Genomic DNA, 19,275 nt, shown 5'->3' on the forward strand with positions numbered 1-19,275 from the left:
TCCTTCCCAGCTTCAGAACCGTAAGCATGCTGTTCAACTTCTCTAAACTGATTCTTCATGTAGAAAGTGGCAGGAAGAATGATCCTAAGAGGGCAGAAGCCACTATTAAGCAAAAGGGTGGTAGCAGGGCCTTGGCACACCGCCTCGTGTGCGCTATAGAAGCTCACGACTGGAGGGCTGCGTTCTTACTCTTACCACACTCTCTGGGGCTTGTGGATACCAACAGGAAATGAACGGCAAGGGAGAAAACCATCAAAAAGATTTAGTGCCTTGAGCTTGGGCTGCTGAGTGGATGGTGAGCAGAGAGGGAAAGAGTGGGAACAGAGGCGAGAGGGCACTGGGGGCAGTGGGAGGCACGCGTTCTCCTCCAGCAGCTGAAGGGGCACAGGCTGGAGGAGAAGAAAGCTGCACTTCCAGGGAATGTCCCATCAAAATACATCTCTGACAGTTCCACGAAGATAGACCTCGCCACCTCCGCACCGGCTTCTGGGAGACCTCCCCCCAGCAGGAGCATCAGCCTGCAATCAGCAGCTGACACATGCCCGGCTTCATTGTTCGCTGGTGGGCGCTGCCCGCTGCCGGGGGGCCCCTGGCCCCGAAGGAAATGTTTTTGTTTGTGTAGCTCAGCCAGACTTCCTATGCTTCTAGGTATACGATTTCCCCCTCCCCTCTTTCCTCACCCCCACCCCCTAGCTCACCAGCCTGCTGTCCATACACGAATGTCTCATAAAGACCTCAGGTGTCCTTTTTGCCCGAAGGAAATCATATCTGCACTTCGGAGGGACATCTACCACCCGCAGTCACTTTAGTTCTCTCTGGGGACACAACCTGCCACCCGCTTGCAGATGATTGTTCTGTAAGCATAATCTTAAAGACTTGGCTAAGCCAGACAAATGGTGCTGAGCCACAGCCCAGCAGGATGCAGAGATAAGGAAGGCAGATGTCAGGGCTCACATCTCCACATTCTTAGCCGAGTGACCTTGATTAACTCAGCTGATTTCTTCCCTGTCACTGGAGTGGGACAGAAACCCAAGTCCAAAGATGAGTGCAGGTAACTCTTCCTTCAGCTCTCACATACAGAAAAAAGAACATAGGTTTGGTGGTGAAGGCAGACTTGGTTTCCAATCCCGGCTCTGCTCCCTACCAGCTGGGTGATGGGCACAAGTAACCTGTCCTCTCTGAATTGAAAAGACATCTGGCGAAGCAATTAGGAGAACAGTCCCTGAAGCCAGTTCACTGGGATTTGAGGCTCAGATCTCTCATGTCTTAGCTGTGTGGCCCTGGACGGGTAATTTTACCTCTTTGCCTCAGTTTTTCCATCTGCCAAATGTGTATAATACCATTAACTTAATGGGACTGTTTTGAGGATTCAACATTAATACATATGTGGCACATAGTAATGCCCTAAATAAACATGATCTGTTGTTATTTCCTCAACTGTCAAATGGAGGGGGAGTAATAAAAATGTTCCATTTCTTCCACAGTGAGTGTTGGGAGCAAATGAGCAGACGGTTAAAAAGACTTGGCCTATGTACATATTAACTATGTAAAAGCTGTCAATGCTATCAGTAATAAAAACACTGACGATGTCTCCTACGGACGGAGGGCACAGCAGAGGGGGATCCAAGCCCTGGCTCTGAGAAAGACTGCCTGCTTTTCCACTTACTAACGTGTGACACGGGACACAAAGAATCCCCTTCCCCTAGGACTCCTTTTCTTTAGCTGTAAAAGAGGGCTGTTAGGAATGCACGGAGAGCACCAACAGCTCGTGGAATAGCAGTGAGCACACAGGAAGTGCTCGTCTTCGTTCATTCCATAAACGCTGGCGGCATTTTGGCATTCTCACTACCCACAAGGCCGTGTTCCAGGCCCGGGAACACAACCATGAATGAAACTGACGGAGCAACTCATATACATGTTCTACGGAGAGAGGGAAATGAGTAAATAAAACAAACTGTGAGTGACGTAAAGAAAATAAAACACCACCGTGAGATATGGGAGAATCTTACTGTTGTCGCTTAACTAAGGGCCCATTTGCGTTTGCCTGGACATCTGACTCGGATGGCAGGGGCTCCCCTTCAGTACTAATGATACCTAATTTTTGCAGAGCTCTTTCTCCGTGCCAGCCCTGAGCTGACACAGTCTCCGGGCATTAACTCCGTGAATCCTCACAACACTCCAGACATAGTGACACTATTACCTTGCTTTCACAGATAAGAAAAAGGAGGCTCAGACAGATCAAGTAATCTGCTCAAGGCCACAGGACAAGTTCCTCGGAGACCTGGATCCGAGCCCCGTGCAGCTGACTCCTGCATTCCAGACCTCCCTTGTTGGTGCTGACAAACGGAAGCAGCTTTTCTTACTAGCGGAGGTGATAAGAATAGCACCGCTCTTACATTAAGGCCTGCCTAGATACCTAGTTCATTACTACTCCTCCAGCTCCCCTACAAGTTCAAGTGTAATGGGGAGAAAGGAGAAAGGGAATCTAGAGAGGACTGCCACGGAAAAGTGATCTGACCTGTTGCCATCAGCTGCCACATTCTGTAGAGAGGCGCGGGACACAAAGTGGAGAGGACAGCAGTGGGGCAGGGAGGACGGAGGAGGAGCAGGGCGGAGAGGAGCCTGTCCTCTGGGTGCAGCTTTTGCACAGGTGTTGGTGGCACTTTGTCCTCTGTCCATTTTCCACTCTTGATTCCTGATCGCACTTCCTTACACGTTTCAACCAGAACCTATGTGCTGGGAGGGAGCCCCCATTTCACACACATGGATCCTAAAGTAGTAGGAGGCACGCCTGAAAAGCTGCAGGCTGGGTGGGAAGCCACAGGGTAGAGGAGGAGGCAGGCACCCTAACAGTGCACGGAGGCCCTCGAGGGCCTGGAAGGCAGGAAGAAACAAGGGACTGGAACCCAGCCAGCAGAATAAGCCGCCCCAAGCAAGCGGGTGGCAAGCAGGCGGTGAGAAGGCAAGGCCTGGAAAAGTAGCTGCAGTGGCTCAAATGCAGTACGCGGCTGCCCCAGCTCGAATGAGGTCCTTCGGCCTTCTTCTCTGACTTTTTCCCCCTTTCAGGTCTGCTGAGGGTCTGCTCGTGTGTAGGCTGTGTTAGAAAAGGGTGTTTCCTGAAATGCACACGTCAGACACACTACTCGGGTATAAGGTCCACAAGGCCCTACAGCAGCTAGTTGAGGAGGCCATAGAGCTGGAATACGGGCTCTAGGTGGGCAGCCCCATGAGCAGTGGGAGAGTGTGACAAGAACCTGGGTTCTAGAAGCAGACAGATTTGATCTGAATAATGACTCCTCTGTTTACTAATCTGTGACCTTGAACAAATTAAACTTTCTGATGCCCCAGTTTCCTTATCTATATTACACCCATCTCAAAACGGTATTCTCTGCACTGGCAAAAACAATGAGCTCACCATGAAGAGATGTACACAAGGCATGGAAAAAAAAGAAAAAAGGCAGCTATTCAATCCTGTTTATGTAAACTTAAAAAAAAAAATTATATATATATATATATATTTACAGGTTTGTACACGCATCTTTTACAATTTGGAAGGATATACATCAAACTTATCAAATTACTTCATGGAAAATTATTTCAGGAACAGTAAAAACTTTCTATTTTTCTGTAGGATTTGAGTTTTTACAATAAATGTGTACCATTTTTACAATTAAGAGGTGAAGAATTATGTATCTAGAAGTTTAGTTCCAGCATATATAAAGACTTCTTAAAACTCAACAAAAGGACAAACCCAAAAAATGGGTAGGGGTGCCTGGGTGGCTCAGTGGGTTAATAAAGCCTCTGCCTTCAGCTCAGGTCATGATCTCAGGGTCCTGGGATCGAGCCCTGAGTTGGCCTCTCTGCTCAGCAGGGAGCTGCTTCCCTTCCTCTCTCTGCCTGCCTCTCTGCCTACTTGTGATCTCCGTCTGTCAAATGAATAAATAAAATCTTTAAAAAAAAATAGGTAAAGAACTTCAATAGCCATTGTTCTGAAGATATACAAATGCCAAACAAGCCCATGAAAAGACGCTCAGGCTCAGCAGTCATGAGGGAAATACAAAGCAAAACCATGACGAGATACCACGTCACACTCACTGGGGTGAGGGCAGCAACAATGACCTAGAATGACAAGTGTCGGCAAGGGGAGGCAGAAATTAGAGCCCTCATACATTACTGGTGGGCACAGAAGATATGCAGCCTCCATGGAAAAGCTTGGCAGATCCTCAAAAAGTTAAAAAAAAAAAAAAAAAGAGCTGTCATATGACCTAGCAACTCCGTTCTTATGGATATACCCAAGAGAATGGAAAGTATGTTCACACAAAAGTGTGGGCAATGACCTTCACATGGCAGCATGATTCCTAACAGCCAAAAAGCAGAAACAACTCAAATGTTCATCAACTTACGAATGAATAAATAAAATGTGGTCTATGCCCCTAGAATGGAATATTAGTTGGCAATAAAAAGAACAAAGCGCTTACAGATGCTAGAACACGGATGAACGTGAAAGCATTATGCTAACGGAAAAAAGCCAATCACCAAAGACCGAGTAACGTGTGATTCCATCTCTATGAAATGCTCTGATCAGGGAAACCCACAGAGACAGAAAGCAGATTAGTGGTTGCCTGCCGCAATCCCTAGTGGGGCGCGGTGTTTAGAGGATAAAGCTGTGAGCGACTGCTGGCGGGTGCAGAGTTTCTTTTTGGGGTGATGAAAAATGTCCTAAAATTGATTGTGGTGATGGTGGCACAACTCTGAATTTACCAAAAACCACTGAATTGGACAGTTGAAGTGGGTGAATTATATCTCAATAAAGCTGTTTAAGAAGGTCCTATGCCTCTCTGGTTCTTGTTATTTAACGGTGCTCATCTCCCGGACAGAGAGCGTTAAGGACAGGAGGCAGCCCTGGTTCCACACCGGGGACCCACAGTGCTGACACTGCTCCCTGCAACAGTTCACCATCCCCACGCAGGGAAGGTCACAGGAATGCTCTGCGACAACAGCTACTTTGACAGCGACCACTTAAAACCTACCATTCACTCTCCTTGACTGACTTTCTTGCCTCTCCTCACGGGTGTCAGGCCTGTGCCACGGTCCAAAGGCTCTCCCTCCACTCCTGCTCCGCCTCCCCTTTATCCATCTCAGGAGTTTCTCCCAATTAATCTGCCCCAAAGTAAATGTGGTTATTATCCCATTCTACAGATGAGGACAATGAGACACGAAGAACTGAAATAACTAGTGTAAGGTCACATAACTCTCTTTATTGGTTTCCCCGTCCCGGTTTTTCTGATGGTAACCTTGGCGCCCCCCCACTTTCCATGCTGCTTCTCCCTAGCTGCACTGTGGCTTCCTGCCCCTGGTTAACTCAACCTGGGGACCATCCTTCTCGCCTTACCCAGCTTGCTCTCCCCTGGAAAAACCTGGTCATTATTCATGAGAAGCCATTTGTCAGGATATGGTAGGGCAAAAGCACTTGGGAAAGGGAATTCGGGCTAGGTGAACTATAACACAGGCTTCTTACTGAAATCTGGTGAAACACCCGGTTCTGAGCCCAAGTAGAATTCTCCCCCACGCTGTCACCTTAGAACAAAGTCTGGGGGAAGGAGCCTTGCCTGGGGCACAAGGTCTATCATCCTGGACGACCCCCGGAGGAAAAGTGGGAGCTGGGCAACTATCTGACTACTGGGAGGCTTTGCCAAGCAGCTCAGTGGGCTGAGGGTGTTAAGAGCCGAGGTCCCTCTGCTCACCAGAAACACAAAGCAAATCTCACACCACAGCCAGGGGTGGTCCTCAGATTTTCTTATTTGGGATATACCTTTTAGGAGGTCTTATTCGCCATAATTCATTCAAAGAAACTACTGAATCCTCATTAACAATCAAACTATAGCACTCCTGAGCAACTGAAATTCCAAGATAATTACAACATCATGACTCAACTCCTCCCACCCCTAAAAATGGGGGAGAAGATAGACAAAACATGAACATGAGGTTGGGGAGGGAGTTAGGAAGAGAGAGAGAGTTAAGGACTAAAAGAGCAATCACGAAACAGAAGTTAACATATCATTGGTTTTACCTCCAAATAATCAGAAAAAGAATGTTTCCAAGAACTCTTTTAGCAGGAGAATTGGATAATGTCAAATAGTATCAGATAAAGGAATTAAAATCGATTAGGTACCTATGACATGCCAAGCCCCACACTAAGAGCACCATGTTATGATATCCCATTCTCCTCACAATCACAGAAATGATTCACATTTTATAGATAAGGAAGCTGAGGCTTCTAATAATTAAGCCGTGGGCACATTCCCCAGACTGCGAGGCACTGGCCGTACATGACAGAGGGGCTCCTTTAATGGACACTCTGCTCAGGAGCGCCCCTTCAGCCAGGATGACCTTCCCAGGGGTGCACTGCAGGGGGTCTCCTCCCACCCAATCCCCCTCTTCCTTTCTTCACTGGTGGCAGACCTGCACTCTGTCCCTTTCATGGGCATTTCCTCCCATAAACCTCTTACACATCGGATTCTGTCCCGGCATCTGATTCTCATAGAACCCAAGCTGACATACCCAGAGTGACAGAACAGGGATTTGAACCCCAAAGCCCCTGTGCTTTCCTTTATACCTAGAGATTAAGTGGTGGATAAATCCGGTCACTAAAACCAGTGATCATTCTCAGACCTTCTCTCCCTGGACTCACGAGCATGTTGAGCATAGCCAATGATTTTCTCCACTTTAAAATGCTTTGCTGGGTTTCCCAGACCCATGCCCTCCTAGTTCTCTGGCCACTTAGTCTCAGTCTCCTTTGCTGGCTCCTCCTCACTTACCTGACCCAAAAACCTTGAAGTGGAGCATCAGGGCCACAGCCACCAAACCCCCTCTCTTCGCGATCTACATTACCCTATAAAATAATCTCACCTAATTTCACAGCCTCTCCTATAGGTTCACCTCTCCCAGATTTCTCTGGCCCATGCCTGTCCTCTGAACTCTAAACTCATAGATCAAACAGCCCACTTGACCTTTCCACTTAGGTATCTTACAGTATCTCAAAATAAACATGTACCAAACCTGTTCTTCGCTTACATCCAACTTGCCCTCCACAGTCCGCCCTGTCAGTGAGGAGCACTTCCATCCTTCCAGGTGCTCAGACCAAAAACCTTGGCGGCATCTTTGAGTCCTTTCTAAATTCACAACCAACCTGCCAGCAAACCCTGGCAGCTTTTTCTGTAAAACGCATCTGGAATTCAACAAGTTCTCACCATGGTCTCATCAGGAGACCAACGAGTTCCACCATGACTAAGCTATCCAGACCATCATCATGCCTGGGTGAAGCTCCTCACTGGACCCTGTTCACCCTTTCCGTCCTACAGGAGAATTCTCAAAATAGCAACCAGTATGAGCCTTTCAAAACCTAACTCACATCACGTCACTCCCTAGCTCAAAACCCTCCAGTAACTTCCCATTTCATTCCAAGCAAAAACTAAAATCCTTATAAGGGTCTATAAAACTATGGTGGTGGATTTTATGTGTCAATTTAATTAGGCCACAGGGTGCCCAGATATTTGGTCAAACATTATTCTAGAAGTTTCTATAAGGGTGTTTTGGGATGAATTTAACATTTAAATCAATAAACTGAGTAGAGCAGTTGGGATCTGAGCAGCCCGGAGGGGTCACTTGGGTGCATTGCCGATGGCTGTCTGACCCTGAAATGTCCACTTCGCTAAGAAACGCTAAGGCTCCCCTGTTCCCTTGTTTCCCAATTACAGTCCCCCTAGGCCTACCACTTTCTACTCCCAGCAGAACCAGAAGCAAACCTTGAAGAGCCTTACAACACTGTTAGTAAAAGAGAAAAACTGTCAACAACCAACACATTCAACTGTGAACTAGTTAATGCTGTGTGTAAAATGCAACCGCTATGCATCCTTTAAAAAGAGTGTGGAGGAATTCTCATCAGAGAGTAATGACACATTGTTAAGTTAAAAAACAAATGCAGAACAGTATATGTAATTTAATCCCTTATCATTACAAGAAAAATGGAGGAGACAGAGACACGTGTTTGAATCTGCATAGAAAAAAATCTAGAAAATCAAGGTGCTGAGAGTGGTTCCCCATGGAGAGCAGGATGGAGGTATTTTAATTTTTTCTTTAATTCTACTTAAAATAAAATCAGTGCGGACATTGATGAAAAATAACGACAGAGGGGGACAATCAAGGAGGAATGCAACCGCAGCAGGGAATGAGTCAATCACACGTACTTTTATTTCTTCAGTGAATTCATGATTCCTTACAGGTTTCTTGAAAGGCAGACATGAGGTCAGCGCTCTCCAACAAGCAGCCTCATTCTACTCTGTGTGGTTTTCTCACTGAAAGTTGGTAAAATGATGAGCCATGGAGTGTGTGTGTGTGTGTATGTGTGAGTGTGCACACTTGTTTGGGGGCATAATAAAGATGTGAATGAGGCTGGGGAGGAAATATGGCCTGATGGAAAGGATCTCCTGCTCAAAATTTTTCAGGGTGCCCACTCACTTCACTCAGTGAAGGCAAAGAGTAATATTCCAGAGAGACCTGCCATCAGGAGACCAGAATGGGGGAAAAGGCAGTAAAAAAAGACCTGAGTTCTAAACCTACTTCTGCAACTTAGCAGCTTTATGAGAACAGGTATTTCACTTCTGTGAATGGGCACAAGTCAAACAAGCATAAGAACAGTCTCCTGACCTCATGGGAGTGTTGGGAGAATTCAGGGAGGAACTATAAGGTATTCAGCACAGCACCCTCATGCACTACCCCTTCACAGCAGGTGGTCAATAAACAGTACCCCAAATGTGGTTACATAAATAGGAAAGAAAAAGTAGAAGGAACGATTTCACTGACTCTGAAACATTAACAGGAATGATCAGAGAGTCCATCCAGTAGGCTGACTTCTCTAAATGAAAGAACACGGGCCAGAGGAGAAAACAAATCTGTACACACTGCCCGTGGATACAGACAGAAGCCTTGGCTCAGTTGTACTGTACCAAGGACAGCTGGGAGGAGAACCTATGCACAGCCAATGGGGCTGGATTCCCAGAGGCTGTGAAGGAGGCCTCCAAGTCTGACCTGTTGTCGATTTAGGATTTGTCTTCCCCCTATTTCCCAAAAGGATCAGAGGCAGATTCTAGTAAAAATCACATTCTCAGCAGATTCATTTAAATAAGAATGTAAGAATCAGAGGACTATAATGAGGACGAGGTCCTAGCCATCATCTGCTGCAACTGCAAATAAAACTTAGCTCTGGGCAGCCAGAGTGAAGCCAGAAAACTTGCAGACTGATCATTAGGCAAAGGAAGAATCAAGATCAATCAGGAAAGGCAAATTCTCCTAGAACAAAACTTGAAATTTTATAATCAGAATCCAATCCTAAGAACACATGCTTCTGGTTCCCTCACACCTCCCAACCTCCTAACAGAAGCTTCAGCATATTATTTTCCTCCTCACAGCTTTGTCAATTACCAGCTCTCTGACCCGAAACCAACGCCCCATTTCTCTGGATCTCAGCTTCCTCATCCTTAAAATGAACAGTGCTCTTCCCTGTTTATGAAAGGGAATGGAGGAACCTTTGCTAGCATTCACTGGGTGCCGGCTAAGCATCAAAATCTTTGTGTACACTCTCAGTGAAATCTCCCAATAACCACAGAAGGCAAGTCCTGTGAATATTCTACCGATGACCTCCCTGAGACTCAGAGAGGTGGGGACATCTGCCATTGGCATGCAACTAAAAAGTACGACAGGATGAACCCAACTGCAGGCTTCTGCGGTACCAAGGTAGAAATTTAGCCACGATACTTTCCCACTTTCCCCGTCTATGTCAAACACCCACCAGGTCCTGGGATGTAGTCGGTACTCAGCATATTAGTTCCCTTCCTCACATCCCCATCCTCCTTTGTCCTAAACTACCATGACATATATCTAGAAAATTAAGTTTACTAAATGATATCAGTATCTTATATTTACATAGTTTCTTTCCTCTAAAGAGATTATACGACTTAGCCTATTTTCTCTACTAATCCCACCAAATCTCTACCTATCATTATGCATTATTTCACTTATTTTGCAAGTAAGGAACTAGAAGGCAACGGGCTGCTAGGGTGACGTGCCCACGGTCATGTGGAAGTCACTGCCAAAACCAAATAAAAACCTTGGTCCTCTTTATGTCTAAATCAACCTTTATCCTCTCATATGACACAGCCTCCGTAATGAAGAACAGATCATTCATTTTTTATCTGGAAAACGACCAAACGTATAATTCAGTAAGGGGCCTCATGACCTTACCACCTTGTCAAAGGGAAGTAAGTATATAAAAAATGAGGTTTGCGAGAGCAGACGGTTTCAGTCCATCAACTTTCTCTTAGATTACTCCCGTTAACCAACATAAAATAATGTAAAATACAATGTAACGGATCCCCAAGTCTTTGGAAATTTAAGTAAAACTCACTGATCTTTCAAACTTGCATACAATGCACAAAGGCAATCGTCAGGTCCTGCACGCTGCAGAGGGGCACTTTATGTCCACTGGATCCCCGAAGGGAGAATACGATACACAACTGGGCCACTCTCAGAAGAATCCAAGTCAGCAATGAGCATTTAGCAGCATAAATTCATATATGCATCCACAGAATTTTAATGTTCCAGAGGGACGTGGCAGGCCCCTGAGAGCAGTCTCTTCATCCTTATATATAAGGAAACTGAGGCTCAAGGAGGTTAAGTGGTTTTCCTGCAATTTCACAGACAAAAGAACAAGAACTAAAAAAAAAAAAAAACAAATCTGCTCATTCCACTTGCAAGTCTTACATCTGATGTCCACGAACACACTTAGCGCTTTCCAGAATTACCCATCTAGAAAGACACTGCAAGATCAAGAGCATGTACTCGAGCAACAGAAAGACTAAGGATTCAAATCGTGACTGCCACTTAGAGGCCACATGATCTCGGGCAGGTCCCTGAATTTCTTTGAATGTCAGTGTTTTCACCTGTAAACAGTGGGTAATAGTTAATGCCACAGACAAGCTGCAGGCGGCATAAAGAAGGCCATAGCCTGTGAGCTCCGTGAAGACAAACATCAGGTTCATACATCCCCAGCCCTTGGCACAGAGCCTGACACATGATGCATCTGTAAAACTTTACTGAGCAAATTAATGAACTAATCAAGCCAACAGGTACTGGACTTGAACCCAGGGTCTACTTGGCTCTTGAACACTAGGTTCCGTTGACTGATTTCAAAGCAGAGTGTTAAATCTGACTTACAGAATACTCAAAACACAATGGAATAAGAGCCATTTTCTGGCCATATAGCAGGAAAAGCTCAGTGGATTTTCAGTGTTGGGACTGATTATTGTTGCAATCATGAGGCTTTAGAATCAACCAGACCTGGGCTGAGGTCTCAGCTTTAGTGTAAGCTGAGTGACTTCAGAGGATGCTACTTTACCTCTCTGAGGCTAAATTTCCATACCTGCAATAAATGGGGATTGTGTGAGAAGTAAGGTAACACATGTAAAGAAACACAGAATGATGTGCAGCATTAAAAACTCTTACTCTATTTCCCTTCTAGTTAGTTAGAGGCTTCATTCATTCATTTCACTTAGGTCTCAGCTCAAGTATCACTTCCTTTCAGGGCACCTGGGTGGCTCAGTCAGCTAAGCGTCCGACTCTTGATCTCAGCTCAGGTCAAGAGATCAAGCCCCATTTCAGGCTTCGGGCTCCACACTCAGCATGGAGCCTGCCTGAGATTCTGTCTGTCTCCTTCTCCCTTTCCCCCACGCCCCCTCTCCTCCACTCATGGAAGCTCTCTCTCTCTCACTCCCTAAAATAAATAAGTCTTTAAAAAAAAAAAAGTCACTTCCTTTCTGAACTTTCCTATCTACAATAACCCCCCCATTCCCTATCCCCTTACATCTCTTATTCTTTTTCATAGTCCTTATCATCACAGGACATTACATCATGTATTTATTTATCTTTCTGTTTACTGTGCCTATTCAACCAGAAGGTAAGCCAGGAGGACAGCAGCTTTTTGTTTATTTTGTTTACTGCTATACCTCAGCCACCAGGGAAGTGCTGGCATTTAGATAGTGCTTAATAAATATGCGCTGAATGACTAAATGAATTAATTCAACGCTGATTTGGGATCTGCTGTCTGGGAGGCACTGTGCAGGAAGAGGGACTTAAAGATAATTGGCGACAACAGGAGGAGAAACTACTTTGGTTGGTTGTGGAATCTTCCCAGGTTTGGAATCTGTGGAGATCCCTACCTCACCTGGGCCATCCCTGTTGAACTCCTGACTGTTCTTGTGTCTACTCTGACCCCCCACAAAAAGTCAACATTGGATCAGATCAGATCAGATCGCTCTGCTTAAACTCCTCCAGTGGCTTCCTATTTCAATTAGAGTAAAGCCCACACTCCTTACCACAGCATGAAAAGCCTTTCCTACCACTCTCTCTCCTGCCCTCCCTGAGTTTCAGACACACTGGCTTTCTCATTCTCAAACATGCCACGGTCTTGTTACTTCTTTTCTTTTTTAATTTAAAAATAAACATACATTTTTATTCACTTAAAACTCTAAGTTCTATTTATATAATTAACAATATTCTGTTCTAATGCTTATATTTTTCAGCAAGCAAGGACTAATGTAAAAAATAACACTGCAAGGAGTGTGAGTTGGAGATCATAAGTGTTGAGGTCTATTCTGATTTGGGGCCTTTGTGCTGGCTGTTCACTCTGCCTGAAAAGCTCTTCCCCTAAGGCTGGCTCTTGCTCACCATTCCGTTCAGCAAAAATCTTACCTCTGAGGAGAGTCTTCCCAGGCCAAAGTTGTCCCTCCACCGTCACCCTCATCAAGCTGCTCTACTGGGTCCCAGTGCCTTTTCTTTCCTCACAGCATTTTATTACCTGGGATGACTCGGCTATTTATGTGTTCTACCTTCTACCAGAACGCACTTCCTGTACAAACAAGGAGTTTGCAGGTTTACTGCTGCATTTCCAGCCCCTAGTACATAGCAGGCACTCAATCCGTATTTCCTCAATCTGTACACTGGATCTCAAAAGACATCAGAGTTCGCCAGAATGAAAGTACAGGTAAGGCACACTACTGGCCTACCAGTGTCTTGACATGTTGGTTTCCTTCCAAGAACAACTGCCCCATTCCATCAAAATAAGTGAATTTTAACCAAACTTACTTGGGAATGGGTACCCGAATTAGCGTCCCTTCCACTTCTGGGTTCAGATTCATTCCACTTTCTCTTATAGCCTTGATAGCTGCAGCTGTACACTGAAAACCAGATCAAAAGGTAAACAGAATTAGTAAATAATTATTACCAGATGCAAGCCCTCTGTCGATAACTGGCAACCCATCTTGGCAGAACATGGAAACATTTAGTTCTGTTACCAGTAAGATCAGGAAGTTACATTGGTGTAGAGTGCTTTGATCAAGCTGAATAGCAAACTATGTCCACTCCTGGTACCAGTGTACTGCGGGAGGGAAGAAAAGCAAAGAGAAGGAAAAAATAAAAAGAAAACAGCTCTGCTTCTTTGAAAAGATTTCAATGGTTTGAGGCAACACAGATCAAAACCACAATAAATCCTCAAGGGAGGGGGGCTGGTCTGTGCAAAGATTGGTGTAAAGACAGATGAAAGATTTTATACATTAAAAATTCCAGTTGACATTTTACACTCAAAATATACCAGTGCCGATTTGGAATGAGTAAATAAATTTAACTCATTCGCATCTACACTCACACCAATCCCACTCGCGTCTTGGAATGAGCAATGGGTCTCTGCTGGGATGTGCTCTCGGGAAGGCAGTACGGGGTTCGGAGTCAGAAAGATCCCAGTTCAGATCCTAGCTCCGGTAACCATGTGACCTGGCCCAACAATCCTGACCTCTCTGAGCCTCCATGTTGTAATCTGAGACCACAAGGTACCTAGATCTCCCAGAGCATTAAATGAGATAACATGAACAATGCAACCTGCTCTGTGCCTAGCACACAGTGACACAGGCAAGGAGACTTATCATATAAATTTATTACATAAAAGTAAGAATGCACAAATCCTCAAACAAGGCTGAGTTGTTGTTATCACTCAGCTGATGCACTGTTGTCCCGCCTGACATCCTTCAGGGTCTTCTCTGACACAGTCTTGCTCTCTACTGGGCTAGGTGGCACAAAGGTACATTGATTTTCCAAAGTGTGGGTCACTTCACCTCAGGCAACAATATAACCACACCTGCTATGAAATCCTAAAGGATAAAAAAAAGTGTGGAAGAAAGTTACTTTCATTGGCATGACAACGTGGAATTCATGAAAAAAGGGCCTCTGACATTTTCAAAGAATTTCAGGTTTGACAAAGCCAATCTACTTCACTTGGATTCACTGGGCCAATTCTTGGCCTTGAGTTCTTCCCTAGACTTTGTGGTCTAATGAATGGGATTTACTGTACACCTATTCTATTTTTCTAGGTTTTGTTTTGATTTTTGATCGAGTGCCTATAAAGCTTATCCCCTTCATCTTAACATGACCTCAATTCTACAGGGACATAAAGATGCTACCCAAAGATCAAAAAGATACACTGGATGTCCACATGTAGATGAATCATCCCTCAGGGAGGCTGTAGACAGAATGTGACAGTGTGACTACTGCTTAAAATAGTAAATTCTTAAAATGGTACCTCTAACTACAGACTACTGGAGCTTGAAGGGATCTCTGACATAATCAAGTACAGTCCCTTCTGTATGTACACAGGGACCCTTCACACATATGCCATCTTCCCTGAGAGCCAAGAGCAAGGGCGTGAGGACTTTGCCCCCATAATTCCCTTACTGGCAGAGGTTAGGAGGAGATCTGGGCACCTCAACTCTCCATCCAATGACATAACTTTGAATTTTCTTTCAGATCTATCAGCACATTGTATTCAATAATTGAGGCACAGAGAACTGGATTTTTTTAAAAATAGCCAAAAATAGGGGTGCCTGGCTGGTTCAGTCAGTGCAGCATGTGACTCTCATCTCAGTGTTATAAATTCGAGCCCCACACTAGGTACAGAGATTACGTGAAAATAAAATCTAATTAAGTAAGTAAGTAGCCAAAAATAATTTGGAATTGGTCTGGTGTATAAAGAGAATGGTCAAGGTAAATAAAAGAGCTGGAGAAAGAAATGAAATTTTCCTCCATTTCTAAAGTTAGCAATAAAGGGAGAATCTCTACTTTGAAGTGTCCTGGTCTCAAGTCTCCAAATCCCCCTCTTTTGAAGCTTCTCGTTCAATGACCAAGAACTCAGCTGTCACATCCCACTGCCACCAACTGCCTTTGGCAATCTGGTCCCCAATCATCCCATACAAACTTCCCCCACAGGTTTAGGAACACCCACTGCTGCTTCCAAGCTGGGCAGGAGCTATGCCTCAATTATGTACACCTTCCCAGTATCTTTATAGAGCCAGATACGTGGTAAGCCCTCAGTAAAATCATGCTGAATAAGGAGATTAATGAACTGGCTTAGATCTGTTAGAAAAACCAGCTCCTTACTTTTACTTCATGTATATAATCCCTTCCAAAACTTTATATTATACTTTACTTGTTCTGTCCTTTCATATATAGAAAAATTGTGAATCAAGAGGTTTCATTTGAAAAAAAAAAAAAAAAAAAAAAAAATCTATTAAAAGAGATAGTTCTTCTAAAATATTCTAAGTATGTAAACTTTCATTTGACATGGTAAGATACAGAAACTCGGGGAATCACAGTTATTTTTCCAACATGACTTCTTAACTACTCACAATTTAGACAAAAAGGCACATATTTCTACTGCACTTCCATCTCAGCCTGTGCCAAAGGGATGCTGACCATACCCCAGGGAAATGGGCTTTTCTCAAACAACAACACTAACCAACTATTTGTAGCTGCTTAGAGTACAGTGTGGGGAAAGCTCATCGGTCCCATCTAGGGTCAGTCAAGAAAGAGTACCGTGATCAATTAGCAATGTCTGCTATTGCTATTCTGAAGTTAATCTAGGTTAAAGGATGAAAGATGATAAAACTTTCCTAGACAGGTGAACAAGAACTTCGGCAATGTGGGTTCAAGTCAACTTTGCTAGGGCCATTTTCATTACCAGCCTTCCATTCTCTTTGTATCCCACTGAGTCCCTCCCACATAAGGTCTATGAAGGCAGGGACCCTGGCTATCTTAATCACTGAATTCCCAACACTTCAAACAGAACCTAGGAACTCAGAGAAACTCAATAAATATTTGCTGAATGACTGTAGGAATGGTGAAAGGAACACAGGCTTTAGTGTCAAACAGACCGGTTTCTAAATCCTGGCTCCATCCTAACAGTATGAACCTGGGGAAGATATTTAACTTCTCTGGGCCTCATCTATAAGATGGAATAAATAACACCTCATCTTAGCAAGGACCTATGTTGATCACTGAACAAAACACGAGAAAGTAATGCCTGGCAACATAGTAGACACTCAATACACATTAGCCTTCTTCCTTTCACAAGCACAAGAGTGGAGCCTGTGGAATTTTTTCTTTTTTTTCATTTGCCTTGTTCAAATCAAGCTGCGGTTTTGACTCCCTTCTTTCCTTTCCCATCATTAACTCTAGCTGCAGGCAAGTTTATGGAAGGCAGCAACTGTGTGTATCATTTATCAAGCAGGACACATGTTAAACAAATGCAACACAGTTTTCTGTCCTCAATGCATCTGAAAAGATTATGCATGTAAATCTGCACCCTGTCACTACGGCAGGACACAGAAATGCTAAGGTCTGGAAAGAAAGCCAACCGCATGTGAAACAGAGAGGAATTACATAAACACAAAGGGGATTAGCTCAGCATTTTGAAGCTATGAACCTGGGTACTCTATGGACAGTTTCTAAACTGGAGGAAGGAAATGTTTAGTTAGAGCTATTTGTTTAATATATACACCAGATGAGATAAAGGAATTCAAAAGACAATGTAACTCACACTTCCTCACTCTGTCCTTGTAAAGAACCTCTCTACTGAGATTATGAAGGTTTTTATTTTTTTTTCAAAACTCATAGAATTTCAACTTAGAGAAATAGCAAAGATGCTTTGGTTGAAAAAGGAAGATATACTACAACTTCCTAAGAAAAAATTAAGTCGTTAATACCTCCTCCTGCCTCATAAGATGCTCTGGTGGCCAATCAGGTGCTTCTTCTGTGAATGCCATTTGCTATTTAATAACAGAAGTGGCTGGCTCTGAAAAGCAATCTGCATGATGAGGTCTTCAAGCTGTGTAATTAGGAGGCTATTCCCTAAATTGGCCCGCAGTGCCTATGGGATCAGATGAACAAGGCAGAAGGCCTCAGCCATTCAGAGGGAGCCAGAAAGGGAAAGAGTTGACAATTCTCTTTTCGTCCATTTCTCTGCTTCTCTGTAACACTAAGAAAGAGTGGCCTCCTTCCATCAATCTAATGACAAGTATTCATGCACTTGAGGAGAAGTGACTGAGTGCTTCCATGTGCCAGGCACTGTGATAGGTGCCGGACACAACAAACAAGTTAGATAGGATTCCTGCATCCCAAGCTTACAATCTAGTGGAAGTGAGATGGAAAATGAAGAGGTAAATAAATGCCCAACTGTTAATGATGAGTGCAATGAAGAAAAAGAACTCGGCCATGTAAGAGAGGTCAGCGTGGACAAACAGGTTAGATTGAGCACATTAGGGAAGGTTTACCTGAGAAAGTACCATTTAAGGTGTGATCCACAATGAATAGCAATTAGCCACACAAGAGTGTTCCAAGCAAAGGGAATAGCATATGCAAAGGCCCTGAGCATGCAAAGGGTGTGGTGTGTTTGAGGAACTGAAAGGCCAACGTGTCTAAAGCAGTGTACAGGGATGACCGTGGCATGAGACTACAGAGGTTAGAGACAGGCAGGGTCCCCATCATAATGCAAAGCCTTCTAGGGCACAATAATTTTTTTCTTAAAAATTACATGAAGCCCCTGATAAATTTAAAGCACAGGAATGACATAATCTAATATATACTTTTGAAAGTTCACTCTGGTTGCAGTATGGAAAACGGAATGGGGGAATGATAACAGCCCCCACCCAAGTGTGCCTGGAACATAAGCTACAGTAGCCTTCTGATTTGAAACAGTCTGTTCATAGCAAGGGCTTTCCCTTACTCATACCTTTAACCCAGTTTGTCAAATCCAACAGCTTCCACTTTGGTCTCTGGAACAGAACTACTAAAGAGACCATGGGAAGAGGAGGGGACCTCAGATTCCTTTACCTCTTATTAACAGATTAGAAAATGGAGGTCAGTTGGAGGGAGAGGTGGGATTGGGCTCCAGGTTCTCCAGAACTCCCAGTCCAGGTCAATTCCTACTGGACGAACAAGGACAAGCCCATTTATCTTCCTCAACTAAACTTCAAATCATAGCCTCGAGGTTGCAATGATCTACTGCAACCCATCCTCAACCTTGGAAGCTCTGCAATTCTACAATGACCAGTCCAGTTTGAAAGGAATATGAATTCCAGAAGGTCTGCTCCAAATGGTAATGTGAAGGTCACAAACTGGGGGCCCATAAGCCAAATCTGGCCCATGAATATGTTCTGTCTCATAGTCTTTAAAAAAAAAAAAAAAGTGAATCAGTTATATCAATATTTAACAAAGATCTCATTTAAATTTGAGTTACTGACTTCTTCTAGAAATAAAAACCTTAATATCTGGTAACACTTGGTCTACATTTCTGCCTGGTCACCATCAGCATGAGCCAGGCAGAGGCTGCTTCCTTCAGACAGGGCACAGGCATTCTCATTTACCCCAGCCCCTTCCATTTGGCTAAGTGCCAATCACTGTATCGCCACTACTGTCTTTCTTTGCCTGTTTCAGTATTCAGATTACTTGCCTCGCCTTTTAGTGTTTGAATTGAACAGAAAAGGAATTTAGAAACAGGAAGAGAGCTTTTCCTTAAATCCATAAATTCCCTTTTTTATGCTTTCTCTCTTGTTTCATCCCAAGCTGGAGGGAATACTTCCTCCTAACTTGACCCACTCTCCTCTACTCCAAAAGAGACCATGAAGAAGAACGCTTTTTGGCAAAACCACCTCACCTCTGGGAAGCTGGCCATATTCACCAAAATCAGTTGTGGAGACTTCATGGAGATCTGGCCAATCTGGTTTAAAGCAAGCTTCCCATCAGCAGTTACCACAGTGATATGATCAAGGGATCCTAGAAGAAAAGTCACAGGGTTTTAGAATTCAGGACTTCAATTAAAAGCCCCATATCTAAGTCCCC

At 44.2% G+C, this 19,275-nt stretch overlaps 1 protein-coding gene across 3 annotated transcripts in view; it reads right to left on the reverse strand.

Annotated features, from left to right (window-relative positions):
- The window catches only part of MRRF (mitochondrial ribosome recycling factor), a 54,854-nt gene that overhangs the window by 18,780 nt on the left and 16,799 nt on the right, over positions 1-19,275 (reverse strand). For all 3 annotated transcript variants that reach the window (XM_032306930.1, XM_032306929.1, XM_032306928.1), the window contains exons 4-5: positions 19,091-19,209; positions 13,198-13,289 (exon numbers count right to left, since the gene is read on the reverse strand). In XM_032306930.1, the coding sequence (XP_032162821.1) occupies positions 13,198-13,289; positions 19,091-19,209 (211 nt within the window). The remainder of the gene's footprint in view (positions 1-13,197; positions 13,290-19,090; positions 19,210-19,275) is intronic.

Source organism: Mustela erminea, chromosome 12 (assembly GCF_009829155.1).
Source record: "Mustela erminea isolate mMusErm1 chromosome 12, mMusErm1.Pri, whole genome shotgun sequence".
Taxonomy (NCBI): domain Eukaryota; kingdom Metazoa; phylum Chordata; class Mammalia; order Carnivora; family Mustelidae; genus Mustela; species Mustela erminea.